A 23,977-nucleotide genomic window follows, 5' to 3' on the forward strand; every position below is an offset into this window, starting at 1 on the left:
GGAGAGGAACTTCACTGATTATGAGTTGGGCATATTCAAACTAGACAGTTTATTGTGAAAAAGAATCTTAGTTCTCTTGGTTGAGTGGTTTTTGGGAGCAGTCAAGAACTGTTCTTCTGTGGTTATAATCTGCTTTCACGTTGACTTTTCCATTTCCATCCTGTTCTCTAGTTCATTCAATTTATATTTTATTTCAGTAATTTTGTTTATTCAGACATTCTTCTACATAAATTTTGTGTTTTCCCATGTTTCCACATTTTATGATAATTTGATTTAATTATAAATCAAAAATAAACTTGATTCAAAGTTTTATTAACTATAACATATCTGTAATCTTAACATTGACATCTACTGATTTATGTTTTTGAGTTAGGCAAATCAAATTTTTCCCTGTTTATAATATGGTAAATAATTCTCGATTGCAGACTAAACATTTGGGGGCAGGGTATAGGCCAAGCCCTGGAGTATACAGGGGCTGTTTCTGCTCTGTTCTATCAAGAGGTCTGTGGTGGTGCTGGAGGTGACCATATGTGATGCCAGAACATGAACAGAATCAGTGGTGTGAAAGGCAAGTGAAGTAGTTCCTGTGCTTTCTCCAAACTTTATGGAACATTTTTCATATTATAGTTTGACTCTGGGTCTTGTTTAAACAGTGGAAAAATGTTGACTTTGTTTTTATTTTTAATCCTCCATTCACCTCCCTAAATTCAGATCTTAAATAAAATGCAGCCTCAGGAGATCTAGAAACAATGTCCACACAGTTTCAACGCTATTGCAGTGCTTTTCCTGTCAGTACTTTTGTGAGCTGCTAGTGCATAATCAGGGACTGGAGCAGTGAACTTATCTTGTTTCTGATCTTAAGACATATGTAGTCAAGGGTCAGGTTTATTTCTCAGTGATTCCGAGGTCATTTTTCAAACTTCTCCTTTGCGCATCTTTTGGAGGAACTCTGTAATGACTAGATAGTGTGTAAAGCAGGGGTCTCAAACTTGCGGCCCTCCATACAACATTTTGTGGCCCGTGGCCAGCCTTCAAATATCACAGTATTCGCGATTATTTGCTTACTGAATAATCGCAATAAAAATCGCATTAGTAAGAAAAAATTGCATTAAACATTCGCATACCCCGGGCAGTTCCATTCAGGGTATGCAAATGTTTAATGCGATATTTTGCAATTTTTTTTCTTACTAATGCGATTTTTTTTTGCTTGTTTTGTTTTTGGGCCACACCTGGCATTGCTCAGGGGTTACTCCTGGCTGTCTGCTCAGAAATAGCTCCTGGCGGGCACGGGGGACCATATGGGACACCGGGATTCGAACCAACCACCTTTGGTCCTGGATTGGCTGCTTGCAAGGCAAATGCCGCTGTGCTATCTCTCCGGGCCCACTAATGCGACTTTTTTATTGCAAATATTCGGTAAGCAAATAATCGCGAATACTTTGCGCCTAGCGCAGATGTCATTTCCACTGCTCCTGCCCGCTGTCCCTTGCATTATCGGAGGCCTAAGGGAGAGAAGGGAGAGAAGTTTATTACAGAATTAGATTTTGTCATACCTTCATCATGACTTCATCAAAGTCTGCAGTAAATAGAAAGATTGATGTTGAGCACAGACAATTTTAGGAAAAGTGGGAGATGCAGTATTTCTTTGTTGAGCACAGGGGCATCCCACATGTTTTATTTGCTCAGAGAAAGTTGCAGTGCACAAGGATACAACTTAAAACGCCATTATTCAACTAAACATGCTGAGGAATGTGCAAAATATCAAGGAAATGAGAGAGCCAAGCGGGTTGCCAGTCTTAAAGCATGTCTAATGAGGCAACAAGATTTCTTCAAGAAAGCAACCAAAGAGAATGTTGCATCAGTCAAAGCTAGTTACATGGTTAGTGAGATGATTGCTAAGGCAGGGAAACCATTCCCAGTAGGAGAGTTTGTTAAAAAATGCATGTTACAGGCTGCAAGTATTATCTATCCGGAGAAGAAAGGTCAGTTTAGCAAAATCAGCCTTTCTGCCAACACTGTGGCAGAGTGCATTTCTGACATGTCAAGTGACATTTATCATCAACTGTGTGAGAAAGCCAAATGTTTTGATGCATACTCAGTTGCTCTTGACGAGGGCACAGATATAACAGACACTGCGCAGCTCACAATTTAAGTCCCTGGTGTTGATTGCAATTTTGAATTGACAGAGGAGCTGCTCACAATAATTCCAACGCATGGCCAGACCACCACTAATGAGATATTTCAGCATCTGTATGATGCCATTGAGAATGCAGGTTTTCCATGGAAGAGGTTTGTTGAAATAATAACCAATGGAGTGCCATCAATGATAGGGAGGAAAAATGGACTGGTGGCACTCGTTCAAAAAAAAAAAAAACTTGAAGAGGAGGGTGTAGAGAAGGCCATTGTTCTTCGCTGCATTATCCATCAGCAGGCCCTTTGCAGTAAATGCCTGCCGTGTGACAATTTGATGTCTGTTGTTGTGAAATGCATCAACCAAATTAGATCCAGAGGCTTAAAGCACAAGAGATTCTGTGCTTTTTTAGAGGAAATGGAGTCAGAATATGGAGATGTGCTCTATTTTACCGAGGTGCATTGGCTCAGCAGGGCAAATGTCCTGAGAAGATTTTTTGAGTTAAGAGAAGAAGTGAAAGCCTTCATGGAGAAGGATGGGAATGCTGTTTCTGAGTTGAGTGATCACAAATGGCTTATGGACTTAGCTTTTCTTATTGACATCACACATAAGCTGAATGTACTAAACAAGATGTTACAAGGCCTGGGGCAGCTTATCAGTGCTGCCTATGACAACGTGAGAGCATTCTCCACAAAACTTGTGTTATGGAAATTCTAGCTCTCTCAGACAAATCTTTGCCATTTCCCAGCATGCAAGGAACTTGTGGATGCAGGCATACCATTCAGTGGTGATAAATATGTTGATGCTATTTTTAAGCTAGAGAAGGAATTTGATCACAAATCTGCAGACTTCAAAAAGCACAGAGCCACTTTCCAAATTTTTGCAGACCCATTTCCCTTTGATGTGCAAGATGCCCCTCTTGTGCTTCATAGACCTGCACTGCAACTCTGATCTCAAAGCCAAGTTCAGGGAGATTAGTGGAAAAGCAGACATGCGTGGGCAATTTTTGAGAGAATTGCCCCCAAACCTTCCCTGAGCTTTCCCGAATGTTCAAGCGCATCATGTGCCTTTTCGGGAGCACATATTTGTGTGAAAAGTTATTCTCCACGTTGAACTTCAAAGTACAGATCTAGACTTAATGATAATCATCTTCAAGCCATACTGAGGGTCTCAACTGCTTCTTCTCTAAAGCCAAATGTGGTTCAGATCTATGAGAAGAAGCACTGTCAATTCTCTGGCAGCAAGGAAAAGCAAAAGATGCCATGTTCAGAAGAACTGTTCATGATCTTCACTCAATGTTCTATTCATGTTCAGAAGAAATAATTAAAACTATTAATAATGATGTTTGGGACTTTTTTTTTGTGAAATCCCTTATGCAGCCCTACCTCACCCCAACTTTGCCTTCTGCGGCCCCCAGGTAAATTGAGTTTGAGACCCCTGGATACTGAGGAGTGTGGTAAGCCAAGTCTGATGAACACTAGCACAATTGTAGGGTCCTTGAATTTAAGAGTTGTGGCCACATGTTTCCATGAACGTGCTCAGCGTTCAGTACCCAAGGAATGTGGTCACAGAAGTGAAGGTGAGTACAGCTTTTTGCAGTCCAAAGAGAAACACAGAAGTGGAGAGTAATGGAAAGGAGATTGGATTGGCAAGAGACTTAATTGCTTTGGCATATGGGAGGCATTTTGAGAAAAATTATTTTATATAGACAATAGAATAATGAGTTTGGAATCTTGTGAGATGTGACAGTGGAATAGTTGAAACTGTTACAAAGAGAATAGATTTATTGTTGATAACATCTAATTTGTGAAGTAAACAGAATTATTAATAGCTTTACCAGTTAGTGTCATAATATATTTCATTCAGGACCTTTAATTTTATCATTTTATTGTTGTCTTCAGTCATATTCTAATATTCTAATACACTTTCTTCATTTCATTTAGAAGGACCTTTTTTGTATTTATTTCTGTCTCTTCTGAAGAAAAATACATATCTAATTATTTTCTTGAGGATTGGACTGAAGTGTCTTCAGAGTTCTGTTCTAAGAGAAAATACTCAACATGGAGAATCATTTTCAATAGATTATTTGACCAGAAGCCTCTATTGTGAAAGATGAAAATATTTTATTCTCCAGGATTAGAATATAAATTTGTAATTTTTATTGAGGAAGAAAAATGAGTTTAGTTTATCTAAAGTAGAAAAGAATGTATCTCTGTTTGAATTATAAACATTAGAAACATCCCCAAAATTTGGTACTAGGTCCTGTGTTGATTTATGGTAATGTGCTGTTCACTTCTTTTTGTTTGTTTGTTTTTATTTAAATACCATCATTACAAGATTGTTCATACTTGGTTTTTATTTTCCACAGATAAAATTGTTCATGATTGGGTTACAGTCATACAATAAACTTCACCAATGCGAATTTCCCACTACCGAAGTCAACAGTTTCCTTCTCACCCTTTCTACTCCCCTCTTCCCTCCTACTCACCCTCCTTACTTCCTTCTGGGTCAGCATTTTACTTCATTGCTGTGCATTTCTATTCTTCACAGTACCACCTTCTAATGCGTTGACATGTCTGATACTACCTTTGATACCCAGTATCTATCACTAGTATTCAAAGCCAGCCATCAGCCCCAACTCATGTCATGCTTGAATCTATAGTATTTATAGGACATTTTTAACCCAACACAGATACCACATCCAGTCTTATTCCTCCCCATCTTGTTTGTTCAAAGCTATTTTTTGAGATAGAGAAATATTACTATAATTCAGTTGACAATCATCAGTGTCACAGTTGCATAAAGCCCTTTAACATATTAATATGTAAAGTAGGTCTATGTTAGTGAAATTTATACTTTATCTTGATCAGGTCACTCAAATAATGTATCATCATAACACATTTCAATATCAATATTTTATGACATTTAGGTAAAAGGGAAATCATCACAAAAAGCAAGTTTCCTTTTACTTGATCAGGAAATGATCTAACTCAAACCTCTTATTCAGTACTGCACCCAGAAAATCCCATCTTCCTAGACAGAGCTTTGCTTTTTTTGACTGTCTTATCTAAAATGAAAAATTCTCTTTACTTAACTATGCTTTAGAAATGCATTATATATTGGTTTTGTGTAGGTGGAAGCCAGACTTTCTAAAGTAATTAAAATTCAGGATGAGGAGCCTTGAAGTGGAAGTACTCAGGACTTTCCATTTTTGTTGCCACAATGGTCTCTATGTTCACTTAACATTAGATCATGCAGTTTGGGAATTTAATTGTGTTTAAATGTTAGGGTTTGTATTAATTGTGATCCAGAAGGAAATAGCTTTTTCATTGTCAGTTCATAACTATTTATTTGACTGCACTGTTGACTTCTTTGTACTGTAGCAGAGTAAGAATCTCTAATACAAAATTTGAGGATAGTAGTGTTACTAGCAATTATTTTTCATACATGCTGTAAAATTGCTTAAAATGTTTATACCCACATACCTAAAATATTGTTGGGGCCCATTTGAAATCAGTATTCAGTGATTCAAATTACTAGCAATTAAATTAACCTTTAAAAATAGAAGAGAAGGTTGGCATGGAGCCAAAGCGTTGCTCAAAGGTCTGCAATATATGCTTTTCATGTGGGAGGTCTGGTATTGGTCCCCAGCAATGATGGCCATGGGAGTCCTGAGCTGGGAGTCCTGTGTATCACTGGATGTAGTCCAACAAACTAATAGTAATAATAATAATAGTAGTAGTAGTAGTAGTAGTAGTAGTAGTAGTAGTAGTAGTAACAACACTAATGGCTATTTGTTGAATAACAGCTTTGAATGGGGCTGGATGATGGTGAGATGGATGGAGGGGCCTTTCTCTGCTGTCCCAGGCCATGCATCTGCAACCCCCTTCAACCGGTGGGTCTGAGGGTTCAGGTGAGGAAGACTCACATCAGTCAGGTTTCAGGAAACATCAGCTTTATTCAAGGCCCTAGCCTACAGGTGTGGCTTCTCTCCTAACCTTTTACACTGGACATCAACCTATCAGCCATCTCCTCTCCTGCTGATTCTTCCTTGCTCCATCTCTCCCAGTCTCCCAAAGAATCCCTCTTCCTGCCTTCAGGTAATCCCATTCATACCTCCCTAAGACCCTTTCCAGAAATGGACAGGTCTTACTAGCAGATAAGGTTACACAGGAAGAATGGGGATGGGCTAACAGCCCTTGACACTCCTAACAGTGCTCTTCTGGTAATACTTAAGTGACTGTTCTCTGGGGTCCCCAGAGTCACACCTGATGGTGCTGAGGAGGGAACCTAGGGCTTCAAAATGCTAGATGGTATGTGCTTTACCACTTGAGCTGTCTCCCTGACAGTTCTCTTTGTCCCACAACTGGCTTTTCCCTTTCATAAAATGTCTTTTTTTTTCCTTGTATTCCCTTTTAATGCTGCCTGGAATTTGTCTGTCTTCTGTATTTAGCAAGTTCTGAAGTGATTTCAAAGAAGCCATTATATGTTTCATATGTTTCAAGGAGGTTTAGTCATACTCTCAAAATTATAAATTAAGTATGTTACAGAATCCATCTGCTGAGAGTAATCACATTAGCCTGAGATCAAGGAGGAGTTCACAGTTAGAGAATCTGAGATCTGGAAAGAAATTTGACAGCATCAGTGAGACTAGAAAACTGAATTCTAGAATCTATAAGCAGCTTCATGTCCTTGGTTTGGGTCAGAGTTCTGGGCAAGACCTGTGTTCTGGATCTCAGCCATTAACCTTACGTCATTAATCATTCTCGTTCCTTCATTTATTCCCTTTCTTCTTTCAGGGTCATTTCAGGTCATTTTAAAAACTATGTAAGCATCTTCTTTTACCAAAAAATTAAACAGAAAAATCCCATGAGATCTATTACCCTACTTCAGTTCTTACCAGCTCTGTTGTTCTGTTTGTACAGTTATCTCTACTCACAAACTTTTTTTTCTTTTCTCACTAATTTAGTGCCCTCAGGAGAGCCTCTGCCCTCTAGCAATATTCCTCTCAATGGAATTCCTCTCACTGTCAACCTATCTGATGGCCTTTCCCAGTTCTTTTATCCAGAATGATCCTTAGGATCCTGCAGCATGACCCTCTCCTTCTCTTGGCTCCAGAGACTTGTTTTCTCTGCTGGCCCCACTGTTTCTTGTGAAGGGGTCATCTTCCTTTGCCTGACTGTGTGTTCAAGGTACCCAGACATAAGCCCATTTCTAGTTCTTCTGTTCTTAAATGACTGCCTCATGCTCATTGCTTCATGTTTTAGATATGATACTCAATTATACAGAGCACACACACATTATTTGTATGTGGATACATATATAGACTTATGTTTCCATGTATATTTATATAATATCTATATATTAAATATGCATCTGTGTGCAGATTTGCATTATACCTACATATGTACACCAATTTTAGGTAAATAATGTATATGTGGAAGTATAGATATTTGGTAGATACATATGTATATATATGAATGTAAGGAAGTAGCTTGCTAAATAGTAATATTGGTTTATATACCAGGTTTTTCTGGAGCTTCAGGCTCATAGTTACATTTGTTTGTCAAAGATAAATAAAAGTCATTATGCTTAATAAACTAATAATATACATTTTTCTTCAACTTATTTTTGATTCTCTTCTAGTGTTTTCAGTCTGTGTGTCTAGTTCTCTGTCTAACAAGTTATTGCAGGCCAGAAACCAGAACCCATTTGCTCACTTTTTATGTCTATTTTATAATCAAGTGTTTGTTGTTACCTATGAAGTGTCTCTCTCTTTTTTCCCTTTCAGTACAATTCCTCTATTCATAATCCACCTCCATCTTTGACCTGGAACTAATGCTATAACCTCCTGCCTTCATTTACACTTTCTAACCCCTTTTGGTTCATTTCAAAGGGTTAAATGAAATGATTGTCTGAAATTTCCATCTTAGTCACAGAGCTTTTTCATGTCTTCCCCCTACATATATATAAAATGCAAAGTACTTCACTGCATCCTGAAGAGTCTATGTGAAGTGATTCCTTACTCTGACACCTCATACTCTCATGTATTCTTTCTACAATAGAGAAACAGTAATATTCCAGTTACTCATTTTATAATTGTGTCTTGTCACAGGACTTTTTTATATGCCACCATGCCTCACACATCCTCAGGACTTCTCTGAAGTACCTCAATCCCTCAGTATATCCTCCCCTTCTGCCCTACAATCAACTCCTGCTCTTGTGTTATTGGAGCACAAAAAAGGGCCTTTTATTCACTGTAAATTTGTACTGATTCGTGAAATTACACGATTTACCTCTCTCTCCTACTACTATATTGCTCCAGAAGGTCAAGACATATATCTGATGTATTAAGCTCTGAAATTTCAGTATGTATATAGTCTCTAGCATCTAGTCATTGTTCTCTACATATTTGTTGTATGAATGAATCAGCAATAACATCATTTAAGAATGAAGCATTTTTTTTAAAGTTCTGATTTTTCTTACTAAAAGGGATACTGTTAAAGAAAGAGAAGCAAGCTAGCTGTTACAGAGAAGAATTTCTTTTTGGTGTGTCAGGCACACATTAGATACTTACTTAGATGGAAATGAGAAACACTCGTGGATACTTTTGTTTAATTTTATTAACTCCTTAAAGGACTTTTTAATGCATAGTTTATGCAAATTCATGTGTGGCAAGACTTTTCAGTGATTCAATAAAATGTGAAATATGTCTCTGAAATTCCATTCTGTTTTCCATTAGCATATTTTAGTAGTTTTCAACTTGCATGACTGGGCATATGATTAACAGGGTGGGGGGAATTGAATTAGATATAATTAACACCTCAACTGCAATTGCCTTATTAATCTCTAATGTCACTTTAAGAACATTGAGTATACATATGACCTAGACAAGGCTGCTTAACTTGTTACTTTGTCTGAGTCTTAGTCATAAAGGCATAGGAAGAGTCTTTTCTAGTTATGGTACTAATGTTTTTCCATAATTGGGAAATATATAAATGTAATTTTGTAATCATATGGTGATGGGGAGAAAGGAGATAAAACTCACTATTACCCTTCTCAAGTTTCCTAAAATGGGTTTCAAAGGAGAGCTCATTTTGACCACATTAAATTTGCCAAATATATACCAGAACCAGCTCTTTGGTGACTTTCTGTGGTCTTGCTCTAAAGCAAGTAGGTAGGTCTGTGGGCCAATGGAGATTGTACAGTGGAGCTAATTTGTCTTGCATGCAGCCAACCTGGTCTCTATCCCTGACATTCCTCATGTTCCTATGAGCTTTCCAGGAGTAATTTTTTTTTTTTTTTTGTGGAGGTGGGGCACACCTGACACTGCTCAGGGATTACTTCTGACTCTGCACTCAGAAATTATTCCTGGTAGTGGGATACAATATGGGGTTCCAGGAATCGAAGCCATGTTGGTCAAGTGCAAGGCAAACATCCTGCCCTTTGTGCCCGCTCTGGTTTCTCCCAGGAGTAATTCTTGATTGTATAGCCAAGAGTAATCCCTGAGCACCACTGGGTGTGGCCCTAAAACCAAATAATATAAAAATAAAGCAGGTAGGTCTGAGTCATATAGAAATTTGACACCTGGGGGCTCTCAGAATGTCAGTTTGACAGGTCTGGATACTTGGCCTCATGCTCTCTTATTTACAAGGTCTTAGTGAAGATAGTACCTGGAGGAAAGTTACTCTGGGCAGCCAATGATCACAGGCCCTGCCACAAAGATACAGATTCTGACATTTTGGTGATACTTGGGCTAAGCAACAACACTGATTTACTGATGCTAGATGTTCCAGTTTTTGAAAATAGGCCATTTCTATGAAAACCCCAGATTTTGAACTATTGGTGGCTGGTATTTTTACTTTTAAATGTTGAATAGGATACACAAAACATGGCTCCCAGCTGGTGTTTTGTCCTGTTACTGGACTGAGACCTCTGGCACAAGCCCTTTATCTCAACTCTCTGTACCCTTGCAGTTGGGTTTGGCTTCATCTGCCCAGTATTTATTCTGGCTGCCTCCTTAGCTGGTTCTGACTGTAAGGAGACATGACTCACATCTTGCCCTACAGGACATCATAGGAAGTCTGATGCTTGGGACTTAACTCCTGTCCATAATTCTCACTTTACTCCCTTCTCCCACTTTCTTTTGCCTTCAGCTGTCCTATGAGACTTAAGTTTAGGTTCTCTGTGCAAGAATCTGTCCCTGTCTATTGTAATTTTCACTTATCAATACATGAAACTTAACCCTATATTGCCCTTTATTAGTTCTTATGAGTGTCTTACCCTTAAAAATACAATAACCTTCATTTTCAGCTCTCAGGTTGAATGTGGGGATTCATTTCAAGGCATGGTAGATTCTCAGGCATGGATGGGGTAGGCTAGAATACATTGAAAGCCTCCATTGAAAGTTTGCTGCTGTTCTGAGGCAACCTGGCCATCTTCACAGAATTGTCACCTTTAGGGGCCTGAGCAGTGCTACAGTGGTAGAGCGTTTGCCTTGCATGTAGCTGACCTAGGACAGACTGTGGTTTGATCCCCCAAGCCAGGAGTGATTTCTGAGTGCATAATCAGGAGTAACCCTTGAGTGTCACTGGTGTGCCCAAAACCAAAAACCAAAAACCAAAAACCAAAAAACAAACAAAAAAAAAAAAACAAAAAACAAACAAAAAAAACCCCACCACCTTTAGAAAGTATTTTTGTTGTTTTCTTATTTACTTATTGAAGTTTCTCACACTTAAATCCCACCAACCATTATATTGTTCTTAAGCAATGATGTTGAATTTTTTTTTACCAACTTGTGCAGTTTTCTCTAAGAACAGGACCCATGTCAATATTTCATGAGTGTCAGATGTGACCATCTAAATTTTAATAGGATTCTTATAGAATCTAATTATTTGAGGGGAAAAGTTTATACATATATATGCATAGTTTATTTTCTGTCAAATCTGATTGTTTAGTAATAGTTTTCAGCCAATTTCACTGATTTCTTCTCAAGGTACTGTACAATCTTGTTTTCATTGACCTGAATAAACATTTCCTAACTTAGTGGCTGTTTGTTTGGTTTGCTCTTGTGTATAGTATTTGGAGATCTGGCTTCTGTTATTTTTCTTTTAAACAATTCAAAATATAATTGCATATTAATATTAAATCTCATAGCATGTTATAAAGCTTAGATTCATCATTTGTGCCTTTGAAAGTGTGATTATTATGACACTTAGCCATAAAAATAAAGGTATTCTTCAATTTAAATTTTCCATTTTTAAGTGGGCTCCTGGCACTCAAGCTTTCTTTGATCATTATTTAAGAGCCCACTGGAAACTTTTCAGTTATAGAATCATGTGTGAGGTTGTTGCCAGCCAATACAGTTACTTGCACTAGACTCATTAATAAATTATAGTTATTTGCACTAGACTCATGACTATTTCTGTGTGTTCTTAGGTGCTGTGATACTCTTAGGAAGAACCAACATGTTTCGCTTCAACCATCCAAAGGAGGCAGCCAAGCTCAGAGAAAAGAGGAAGGTGAGAAGCATGAATTCAACCTCTGTGCTGGATGGAGCTGGGGGCTTGGGTCTTTTCCAATAATTTGCTTCCCTGGACTATAATAGCTATCAGAGAGTCATTCCTGAGTTTACTGGAGGAAGTTTATTTCCTAGCAGATGGTTGGCTGATAGAGTAGGAAAGCATTTCATATCCAAAGCCTCTTGTCTTATAGCATGTTCCTCAGAAATGGAGTTGGTATGATTCTGCATTAAGTGGGCAGAGACTTTCGCTTCTTTATATCTCTCTGCTCTCTCAATTTTAATTTCCAACCACAACAAATGGCGTTTGGACTGGAGTGTAAGGCAGAAGAGGATGAGTTGAGAGCTCTTGAAAGAGAGTTTATCTTGTGGGAATGGGGACATCTTTGCTGAATGGTAGAGGTCTGCAGAGGTCAGGAGAGAAGGGGAGAAAGAAGAGGTGAGAAAGCTGTATGGAAACACTGAACTTACTAGACTATAGCTAATGTTTCTTTGAGTTGGGCACAGTGTGAAACTTTCACATAAATTTTGCCACTTGAAGGCTTGTACAACCGTTGTCTCTCCCCTCAGATGACTAAGAGGAGCAACTGCAGTGAATCTTGTGGTTCCCAAGTGGGATACCCAGGATGCAGCATTGATCTGTCCCAGGGACAGATGTGTTGGCCCTTCACAGGGAATCATACAACTCCCTTCATGGCTTGTTTTGGTCAGGGCCGCCCAGATTACCTGTGCCTGAAAGGGGGGTGGGGGGGGGGATGAGGCAAAGCAAGTTACTAGCCCCTATCTAGGGATATTACAAGGACTCTCATACCTGTTTCAGTCTAGGGTTCCTGAAGTCCCTTTCTTGGTATATAGATGCCGAGTAAGCGAGTGAAGAAAATGCGTTTGCTAATACTTTTTCATGGAAGCAAAATAGGCCGAGCTTTTATTTTATTTCATTTTTGTTATTTACCTCTCTCCATCAAGCTTTCCTCAGTATGCATGAGTGATTATTGATGCCAACAGTCCACAGCTTCTGCCAGTAAATGGCAAATCACAGCAGTGTCCCAACCTGACCCCTTTTCTCCACTCCAGTGAAGTCTGGCTGTGGGAAACCATCGAGTTTTCCGAATTTGAGCATGCTAGGCCTTAGGATAGTCAACTAAGGGCTTGGGATTTTGTGATGGGCCCACAGCCTGCCTATCCATGACTCTCCTGCTTAGAGAAACCATTGTTACATAGCTGAGTAGGAGTGAGAGTAGTGTGTTCTGCGCCTGGCCTTCTCTCACCCACCACGGTAACCACTGTGCCTTCTGTCTGATCTTAGAGTGGCCTTCTGTCCTCCTTCAGCTTGTCCATGACTGACCTCTCCAAGTCCTGTGAGAATTTGTCTACGGTCATGCTGTATAACCCAGGGTGAGTGAACCAAACCTTTCCTTCCCTCTGAGAATTCCTGTTGTAGTGTTTATTGTGCTATCAAATTTGCTGGATAAAAATAAACTCCAGCAATCTCAAGCCCCTATCAAATCATCTCTAGTCATTCCCTAACTTTATTTCCAGCCCCTGCTATATGTACATAATTTTACTTAGTTATAATCACAACGTAAATGAGATCGCATAATCTGAGTTCTTTTTCTTAACAGCATAATAAGCATAAGTAAAGGTTGTTAAAGCCTCATTATCATCTTCATAACTGTCTAATATTTTCTGGTCGGCATTTTGATTACTCAGTGCTTGATCTTACTGGCTGAAGTTGTTCCATCTTGCTATATACATTTATTGTAATAATAATAATACCTTTGTTATCAAATAGCTTAGAAAACTATGCTCACCACTTCCAAGTATAAAGAGACTACTGAGAACACAAGAATAGTGTTTATACTGAACTTTGAATTCGGTAAAATGGGTGAGTGACCTTGAGTCATATTAATGGCTCAGGGTCTTCCTGCTTTGGTCACATGAAAGTTGAAATAGTCAAATGCCTGGAACTCATGGAAAGGATTTGGTAATTCTTTTCAGTTGTGTGAAATTTCTGGTCTTATTTTTTCTTACAAATAGAAGCCTATGTAAAATAATGAATATATACATCATAACTGAGTGAAATAGAACCATTGACATCTAAATTTTTTACTTATTTAATAGTTGTTCTATGTCAGGAACTTGGCTAATTACTTTGCATCTATGATACTTTAAATATTTTTAAATGTTAGAGAAAGCAGAAAGATGTTTCATATGTGGTTCCTTTTGCATTGTTTTATAGTTAGAGCAATGATATAAGTACAGGTCTACCATTCCCCTTGTTACTCCTGGTCTTTGTCCAGCTGTGGGTTATAGTTCACATCTACCAGCTCAGAGTCTTGTGAAAATCCTGAGTTAAGTACTCCATGGAATTCTTTTCTTCAGCATATCATTGCTCAGATTTATAGAAATCAGAACATATCTATAAGGTTTTTTTTTAAATATCAGAGGAATTTTAAAACTGTTTAATTATGATTTTAGTTTCCTCAGTTTAGGAGTAAGCTACTTGAAGTCCAAATCTAATTTTTTGTTTGAGAGAGAAAAAAAATACCCTTGGACTGAAGAAATAGTACAGTGGATAAGGCAAATGCCCTGCATGCAGACAACCCCAGTTCAATTCCTGGCACCACATTTAGTCCCTGAACATTGCTAAGAGAGAACCCTGAGCACAGAGCCAGGAATAAGTTCTGAGCACAGCTAGGTATGGCCAGAACTAAACAAACAACTACCCCCAGTACAAAGTCTTTTCTTGTGACATCATGGCTGTGTGTTCCTGGTGTCTTTTATCCTCTAGGACTTCTGGAAGTTCAAGCAGACAGTTCACTCCTTTCTCAGCTTTTGTCTTTAACACTGTTCCCAAAGTGAGTGGTACTGCTTCCTGGTGGCATTGGAAAGATGGATGATGTAACATCAGGTACAATATGGAGATATGTCCCTTAAACAAGTAGATTTTTAGAAGGAAGCTTAGTAATCTTTTTTTTTTTTTGACAAAGGGGTAGTAGGCAAATAAGTTTGGAAACCTCTGATTGTACTGTTCAGCCTTTCTGTATTTGAAGATTTGTGCTCATTAAATAAATCTGTTTTGGAATAATTCATAGCAGAATGGCCCGTAAAATATGAGCACACTAAAAATAACTTGGATTTTCAATACTTTGAAAGGCATGTTTTGTTGTAGGTGTTTAATTTCTTTTTTTTTCTTTTTTTTTTAATTTATTTAAACACCTTAATTACATACATGATTGTGTTTGGGTTTCAGTCATGTAAAGAACACCACCCATCACCAGTGCAACATTCCCACCACCAATGTCCCAAGTCTCCTTCCTCCCCACCCGACCCCCGCCTGTACTCAAGACAGGCTCTCCATTTTCCTCATACATTCTCATTATTAGGACAGTTCAAAATGTAGTTATTTCCCTAACTAAACTCATCACTCTTTGTGGTGAGCTTCCTGAGGTGAGCTGGAACTTCCAGCTCTTTTCTCTTTTGTGTCTGAAAATTATTATTACAAGGGTGTCTTTCATTTTTCTTAAAACCCATAGATGAGTGAGACCATTCTGCGTTTTTCTCTCTCTCTCTGACTTATTTCACTCAGCATAATAGATTCCGTGTACATCCATGTATAGGAAAATTTCATGACTTCATCTCTCCTGACAGCTGCATAATATTCCATTGTGTATATGTACCACAGTTTCTTTAGCAATTCGTCTGTTGAAGGGCATCTTGGTTGTTTCCAGAGTCTTGCTATGGTAAATAGTGCTGCAATGAATATAGGTGTAAGGAAGGGGTTTTTGTATTGTATTTTTGTGTTCCTAGGGTATATTCCTAGGAGTGGTATAGCTGGATCATATGGGAGCTCGATTTCCAGTTTTTGGAGGAATCTCCATATCGCTTTTCATAAAGGTTGAACTAGACGGCATTCCCACCAGCAGTGGATAAGAGTTCCTTTCTCTCCACATCCCCGCCAACACTGTTTATTCTCATTCTTTGTGATGTGTGCCATTCTCTGGGGTGTGAGGTGGTATCTCATCGTTGTTTTGATTTGCATCTCCCTGATGATTAGTGATGTGGAACATTTTTTCATGTGTCTTTTGGCCATGTGTATTTCTTCTTTGTCAAAGTGTCTGTTCATTTCTTCTCCCCATTTTTTGATGGGGTTAGATGTTTTTTTCTTGTAAAGTTCTGTCAGTGCCTTGTATATTTTGGAGATTAGCCCCTTATCTGATGGGTATTGGGTGAATAGTTTCTCCCACTCAGTGGGTGGCTCTTGTATCCTGGGCACTATTTCCTTTGAGGTGCAGAAGCTTCTCAGCTTAATATATTCCCATCTGTTAATCTCTGCTTTCACTTTTTTGGAGAGTGCAGTTTCCTCCTTGAAGATGCTTGTAATGTCCTGGAGTGTTTTGCCTATGTGCTGTTCTATATATCTTATGGTTTGGGGGCTGATATCGAGGTCTTTAATCCATTTGGATTTTACCTTCGTACATGATGTTAGCTGGGGGTCTAAGTTCAATTTTTTGCAAGTGGCTATCCAATTGTGCCAACACCACTTGTTGAAGAGGCTTTCCTTGCTCCATTTAGGATTTCCTGCTCCTTTATCAAAAATTAGGTGGTTGTATGTCTGGGGAACATTTTCTGAGTATTCAAGCCTATTCCACTGATCTGAGGACCTGTCCTTATTCCAATACCATGCTGTTTTGATAACTGTTGCTTTGTAGTACAGTTTAAAGTTGGGGAAAGTAATTCCTCCCATATTCTTTTTCCCAATGATTGCTTTAGCTATTCGAGGGTGTTTATTGTTCCAAATGAATTTCAACAGTGTCTGATCCACTTCTTTGAAGAATATCATGGGTATCTTTAGAGGGATGGCATTAAATCTGTATAATGCCTTGGGGAGTATTGCCATTTTGATGATGTTAATCCTGCCAATCCATGAGCAGGGTATGTGTTTCCATTTCCGTGTGTCCTCTCTTATTTCTTGGAGCAGAGTTTTATAGTTTTCTTTGTATAGGTCCTTCACATATTTAGTCAAGTTGATTCCAAGATATTTGAGTTTGTGTGGCACTATTATGAATGGGGTTGTTTTCTTAATGTCCATTTCATCCTTATTACTATTGGTGTATAGAAAGGCCTTTGATTTTTGTGTGTTAATTTTCTAGCCTCCACCTTGCTATATGAGTCTATTGTTTCTAGAAGCTTTTTGATAGAGTCTTTAGGGTTTTCTAAGGAGAGTATCATGTCATCTGCAAACAGTGAGAGCTTGACTTCTTCCTTTCCTATCTGGATTCCCTTGATATCCTTTTCTTGCCTAATCGCTATAGCATGTACTTCCAGTGCTATGTTGAATAGGAGTGGTGAGAGAGGACAGCCTTGTCTTGTGCCAGAATTTAGAGGGAAGGCTTTCAGTTTTTCTCCATTGAGGATAATATTTGCCACTGGCTTGTGGTAGATGGCCTTCACTATATTGAGAAAGGTTCCCTCCATTCCCATCTTGCTGAGAGTTTTGATCAAGAATGGGTGTTGGACCTTATCAAATGCTTTCTCTGCATCTATTGATATGATCATGTGGTTTTTATTTTTCTTGTTATTGATGTTGTGTATTATGTTGATAGATTTACGGATGTTAAACCAGCCTTGCATTCCTGGGATGAAACCTACTTGATCGTAGTGGATGATCTTTTTAACGAGGCATTGAATCCTATTTGCCAGGATTTTGTTGAGGATCTTTGCATCTGCATTCATCAGTGATATTGGTCTGTAATTTTCTTTTTTGGTAGCATCTCTGTCTGGTTTAGGTATCAAGGTGATGTTGGCTTCATAAAAGCTATTTGGAAGTGTTTCTGTTTGTTCAATTTCATGAAAGAGTCTTGCCAAGATTGGCAGTAGTTCCTCTTGGAAAGTTTGATAGAATTCATTAGTGAATCCATCTGGACCTGGGCTTTTGTTTTTCGGCAGACATTTGATTACTGTTTTAATTTCATCAATGGTGATGGGGGTGTTTAAATATGCTACATCCTCTTCCTTCAACCGTGGAAGATTATAAGAGTCCAAGAATTTATCCATTTCTTCCAGGTTCTCATTTTTAGTGGCGTAGAGTTTTTCAAAGTAGTTTCTGATTACCCTTTGAATCTCTGTCATATCAGTAGTGATCTCTCCTTTTTCATTCCTGATACGAGTTATCAAGTTTCTCTCTCTCTCTTTTTTGTTAGGTTTGCCAGTGGTCTATCAATCTTGTTTATTTTTTCAAAGAACCAACTTCTGCTTTCATTGATCTTTCGGATTGTTTTTTGAGTTTCCACTTCGTTGATTTCTGCTCTCAGCTTTGTTATTTCCTTCTGTCTTCCTATTCTTGGGTCCTTTTGTTGAGCATTTTCTAGTTCTATTAGCTGTGTCATTAAGCTACTCAGGTAAGCTCCTTCTTCCTTCCTGATGTGTGCTTGCAAAGCTATAAATTTTCCTCTCAGTACTGCTTTTCCTGTGTCCCGTAAGTTCTGATAGTTTGTGTCTTTATTGTCATTTGTTTCCAGGAACCTTTTTATTTCCTCCTTGATTTCATCTCGGACCCACTGGTTATTGAGCATGAGGCTGTTTAACTTCCAGGTGTTAAAGTGTTTCTTCTGAGTCCCTTTGGAGTTCACAAATAATTTCAGAGCCTTGTGTTCAGCGAAGGTAGTCTGCAAAATTTCTATCCTCTTGATCTTATGGAGGTATGTTTTATGTATCAGCATGTAGTCTATCCTGGAGAATGTCCCATGTACATTGGAGAAGAATGTGTATCCAGGTTTCTGGGGATGGAGTGTCCTATATATATCCACTAGGCCTCTTTCTTCCATTTCTCTCCTCAGGTCTAGTATATTCTTGTTGGGTTTCAGTCTGGTTGACCTATCCAGTGTTGACAAAGCCGTGTTAAGGTCCCCCACAATTATTGTGTTGTTGTTGATATTATTTTTCAGATTTGTCAACAGTTGTATGAAATATATTGATGGCCTCTCATTCGGTGCATATATGTATAGGAGAGTGAATTCTTCCTGCTCTACGTACCCCTTGATTAATATAAAATGTCCATCTTTGTCCCTTACAACCTTCCTGAGTATAAAGTTTGCATTATCTGATATTAGTTACGCCACTCCAGCTTTTTTATGGGTGTTGTTTGCTTGGATAATTTTTCTCCAGCCTTTTATTTTGAGTCTATGTTTGTTCTGACTATTCAGGTGCGTTTCTTGTAGGCAGCAGAAGGTTGGATTGAGTTTTTTGATCCATTTAGCCACTCTGTGTCTCTTAACTGGTGCATTTAGTCCATTGACGTTGAGAGAAAGAATTGTCCTGGGATTTAACGCCATCTTTATTTCAAAATTTGGTGTGTCTTTTGGGTAGTCTTGTCTTAGATTAGGTCTTTCAGTTTTTCTCTTAAGACTGGTTTTGTGTCTGTGAAGTTTCTGAGCTGTTTTTTGTCTGTGAAGCCATGTATTCTTCCGTCAAACCGGAAAGTGAGTTTTGCTGGGTATAGTATTCTGGGTGAAGCATTCATTTCATTCAGTCTTGTCACAATATCCCACCACTGCTTTCTGGCATTGAGTGTTTCTGGTGACAGGTCTGCTGTAAATCTCAGGGAAGCTTGCTTGAACGTGATTTCCCCTTTTGATCTTGCTGTTTTCAGAATTCTGTCTCTATCTGTGGGATTTGTCATTGTGACTAGGATGTGTCTTGGGGTGGTTTTTCTGGGGTCTCTTTTGGTTGGTACTCTTCGGGCATGCAGGATTTGATCACATATATTCTTTAGCTCTGGGAGTTTCTCTTTAATGATGTTCTTGACCGTTGATTCTTCCTGGAAATTTTCTTCCTGGGTCTCTGGGACTCCAATGATTTTTAAGTTGTTTCTGTTGATCTTATCATAGACTTCTATTTTCATCTGTTCCCATTCTTTGACTAATTTTTCCATTGTCTACTCATTTGCTTTAAGTTTTTTTCCAATCTCTCCTGCTGTATGGAATTGTTATGTATCTCATCTTCCACAGCACAAAGTCTATTCTCAGCTTCTGATACCCTGTCCCAGAGCTTATCCATTTTGTCATTCACTTCATTTACTGACTTTTTCAGTCCTGTTAGTTGACATGTTATTTCAGTTTGGAGTTTTGTGATTTCTGTCTTCATATTTTCTTGGTTCTTATTAGTGTTCTTTTCAACTCGATCCATGGTTTCTTGGAGTCCGTTGAGCATCTTCCATATTGCTAGTCTAAAGACCTTATCTGAGAGGTTGATTAGTTGGTTGGTCATTATCTGGTCCTCAGAATTGTCATCTTCATTCTCTATGTCTGATGCTGGCCTGCGTTGTTTCCCCATTGTCACACTTGTATTGTGGGTTTTTCTACGTGTTGTGGTGGTATTCATTGTCTATATGATGCAGGCAGCACACTCCTCTGGCTCCTCCCTTTCTGGATGGGCTGACTTGCCTCTAAGGGAGGGGAGTCCTCCGTGGATGAAGCCTCACACTGGGTCAAATCTTAGGCCCGAGCATGCAACAGAGAAGACAGTCCAGAGAGAAATGTTTGCTTCTGTGATATAGCACCGTTCTTAGTGTAATTTTTCCTTCTTGTTGCAATAGTGTTCTTTCCTTAGAAAGAGTGCACGGCCGCGTAGCGATGTGGAGCGGCCGTGCTCTGCTGGAGCCTCTTTTTGCCCCACTCGCAATAGTTTCATGCAAGAGGACAGTAGATAGACATAGACAGGTCACACTCACAGTTTTTCACAGTTGGGCCCCACTGGGCCGGTGTACTTTCGCGGATTTTCCCCCGCCTGGTGTCACACACAGGGAGCCGGCTTTTGCAAGGCTTAGCCGGTTTTCATGCTCTGTAGTCCCTCCCTGAAAATGGCGTCTGGGCGAGCGAGGTTTCTGGAGCCTCTTTTTGCCCGACTCGCAAGAGTTTCACGCAAGAGGACAGTAGACAGACATAGACAGGTCACACTCACAGTTTTTCACAGTTGGGCCCCACTGGGCCAGTGTACTTTCGCGGATTTTCCCCGCCTGATGTCACACACAGGGAACCGGCTTTTGCCTTTTTTTCTTTTTAAATAGCCCCGTGTTTAATTTCTTAAAATAATTTTAGACAGTTTTTTATTATTTTCTTTGAGATGTAGTAGACGTGTTCTCATATTTTTTTTTACTGTGGCCAAAGTGAGTTGCAAATCTTTCACAGTAATATTTAATGTACATAGAGATAATATATATATTTAATCAAAGTGGATTACAAATCTTTCACAGTAATATTTTAGGTACATAGAGATAGTGAATCAGGGGCGTTCCTACCACCAATAAATGTGAGATTAAATGTATTTTCATTAGTGGGATTGTGGGTTACTTGTTTTGACTCATTTCTGAGTTCAGGACCTAGTTTTCATCCTGAAATCTTGGTAACCAGCCTCCTTCTTTTACAATAATGTGCCCTCTGCTCTGAAACTATTTGAAAATATTATTTGTCTTGTCTCCATCTTTGAAAACCCAAATATGGTGTACAGTAGTCTGAAGCTTTTATCTGAGACCCAGGGGCATAAGGACTAGTGGTCCTCAAAATTTTTAAACACGGGGCCAGTTCACTGTCCCTCAAATCGTTGGAGGGCCAGATTATAGTAAAGACAAAAATTATGAACAAATTCTATGCACACTTCATATATTTTATTTTGAAGTAAAGAAACAAAAGAGAACAAATGCAATATGTGGCTCACGGGCTGTAGTTTAAGAACCACAGCTATAGGTCTTGTTTTTCTCATGTTTGTAGCTAGGAATTGAGTCTTTATTTTTCTCCCTAAAATATAAGTGAATATATGTATTTTTTCAAACTGATGCCAATGTGTTGTATTGTTTGCATGCCTTTAAATTAAAATAGTTTTTCTCAGTGTTCACAGGATATAGGTCAACACATGCTCATTTTTTTCTCATGCTTTTTGGTGACTTCTGTTATGAGCTAAAAATTAGTTTCAGGGCCTTGACCTCTCACCCAGCACCCCACACTGTGAACCCTTCTCTTTGCCACCTCCCTGTATTTTGGTATTGTTGGTTCACCTTCCATTGCCATCTCTCAGACTCATCTGGACTAGCCAGGCCATTGGGTTTTTTCTTTGTTGGCTCCAGAACCTGGCACATGCTTAGAGATGCTGCCAAATTGTCTTCCAAAATATAGGAAGTACATAGGATGTCTGCTTGGAAAGTGTTCCCAATTTTCTTGCCCTCTGTAAAAAAATGTCTGTGCTGCCAGCCACATGGTCCCGAGAAGCTGAGGCAGAATACAGAGCAACAGTAGGGTTCTCTTTGTGACTCAGAAGCACCAACTTTGCACCTGGATCAGCACCCAGAGAAGACCTCAAGGAAGGGAAGAGATTTCAGATACCCTAGTGAGTTCTGCTTTATTTTTGGCCAGTTTTTCCAGTCAGTTTGCCACACAACAACACACAATAAAAACCTTCAGACTGCAAAGTTTATAATGGGAAAGTAATACAGAACCCCACTCTACTTAGTGAGCAAAGATGGTAGCAATCAACTATATAACTATTCTGATAAGGAATAGAGAGGAACTATTGAGGATATTCAAGAAACTCAAAAATTAAGAAAATGGACAGCCAGTAAGACTCAAGAGGATATGAGAGTAGAAATGAGAAAACTTCAACGAGAAATGACAGAACTGAAAGACTTGGTAGGCAAAATGAAAAGCTCACTGGAAGGCCTCACCAGTAGAGTACCAGCTGCTGAGAACAGAATTAGTGAGCTTAAAGATGAGATTCAAAACATCTCCAGACAACGTCAGAAGATGGAAAAGAATCTTCAAATGAATGGTTGACAGAGAACTTGGGGATAAATTCAAGAGGAACAACATAAGTATTGTTAGGGTTCCACGGGGCCAGGAATATAATTTGTATAATAAAAACTATTTTGTATTGTCAAAAAAATATGTCCTTAAGTCAAAAAGAAATACCCTTTGGGTCAGAGTGATAGTACAGTGGATAAGGTACCTTTTCAGCTATCCTGGATCTGATCTTTAGCACCATGTTTAGTCCCCTGGGCATTGCCAGGACTAATTTCTGAGCACAGTTGGAAATGGTCTAAAAAACAAAACACATTCTTTCTCCATGGTGTTTCTCTCCATTTCTGTCCCCCAGCTTTTATCATTCATTTATGGAAACTCCAAAAACCTGAGTATCTCCTACAAAGTAGACGTGATTCTAGCACTGGATCACAGTTGCCAACCACACCGAAGCAATCAGTTTATTTCCTCCACAGCAGGAGAGAAGTAGTCAGATATTTTTACAAATCAAGGCAGGAATTGAAATAGAATGAAATTGAAATGTCTCTGTCTTGGGCAGTATTTGATGGTATAATCAGGGAAGGCTTCATTTGGAAAAACAATTGATTGTAAGATTTGATGATGGGACAGTGACTCTCCTGAAAGGAAGGGGAGAGAAGAGTTTTCTAAATGAGAGAAAAATAAATACAATGTTATTATAAGGTAAAGAAGAATGAGAGGCAGGTAGATGGAATATGATAAATGAGGAGCATATAGACATTGAAGTAGGAGGTAGGGATACAGGGTCCAATTAATGCAGGGCCATGTGGGTCAGTGGAAGGAGTTTGATCCTGTCTAAGAGTGTTGGGAATCTGATGGAGAGCTTAATATGGGAGAGTAGCCTGAAGGTGTTCTTGTTACCCAGCTCAGAAACCATGTCAGATCCCTGCTGGGAGTGGAGAAGAGAAAGAAGAGATCATTCAAAAGGTATTTTTTTGTACATGTACAAGATCAAAGCTTTTTTGTCTAAATGGTAATCAGAGAGATAGTGCATTGTGGAGACATGGTGATTCCCTGTGTGGGATTTAAATGGTTTAGGAAATAGCATACCCTTTTCTGAGATGGGCGATAGAGAAGACTGAGTTCATCCTTTGTGTGTGTCTTTTCTTAGACTAGAAATTTTCTGAGATCTCAGACTTCATATTCCTAATTTTATTGGGTATTTAAAATGTCATTCACATAACATGTTTAAATACAGTTTTTTCACATGGACCAGGAATAAAGGAGATAGTTAAAAGGGCTGGAGCCTATGCTTTACCTGTGAGAGCTCCAACTTTGATCCATAGCACCACCTGCTCCCCTGAGCACCAGAAATAACCAATGAGCTTAGAGTAACACCCCCTATAAATGGTCCCCAAATAGAAATAAACAACAAAAAATGAAATTTTGGTAAACACTTCCAGATGCTTTGGGGAAGATATTCACTAGTTTCTCTTGTAGCAAAGGATAGCATATTATTATGTTTTAGTGACAGCGCTCAGTTCCCAAATGATACTGCCA

General features: G+C 38.8%; 1 protein-coding gene across 1 annotated transcript in view; it reads left to right on the forward strand.

The window, feature by feature from the left end:
* Window positions 1–23,977, forward strand: part of KIF16B (kinesin family member 16B) — a 291,493-nt gene that overhangs the window by 146,351 nt on the left and 121,165 nt on the right. The window contains exons 16-17 of the mRNA XM_049774326.1: window positions 11,570–11,652; window positions 12,958–13,046. Of these exons, the coding sequence (XP_049630283.1) occupies window positions 11,570–11,652; window positions 12,958–13,046 (172 nt within the window). The remainder of the gene's footprint in view (window positions 1–11,569; window positions 11,653–12,957; window positions 13,047–23,977) is intronic.

The sequence above is a fragment of the Suncus etruscus genome, chromosome 6 (genome assembly GCF_024139225.1).
Source record: "Suncus etruscus isolate mSunEtr1 chromosome 6, mSunEtr1.pri.cur, whole genome shotgun sequence".
Lineage (NCBI taxonomy): Eukaryota > Metazoa > Chordata > Mammalia > Eulipotyphla > Soricidae > Suncus > Suncus etruscus.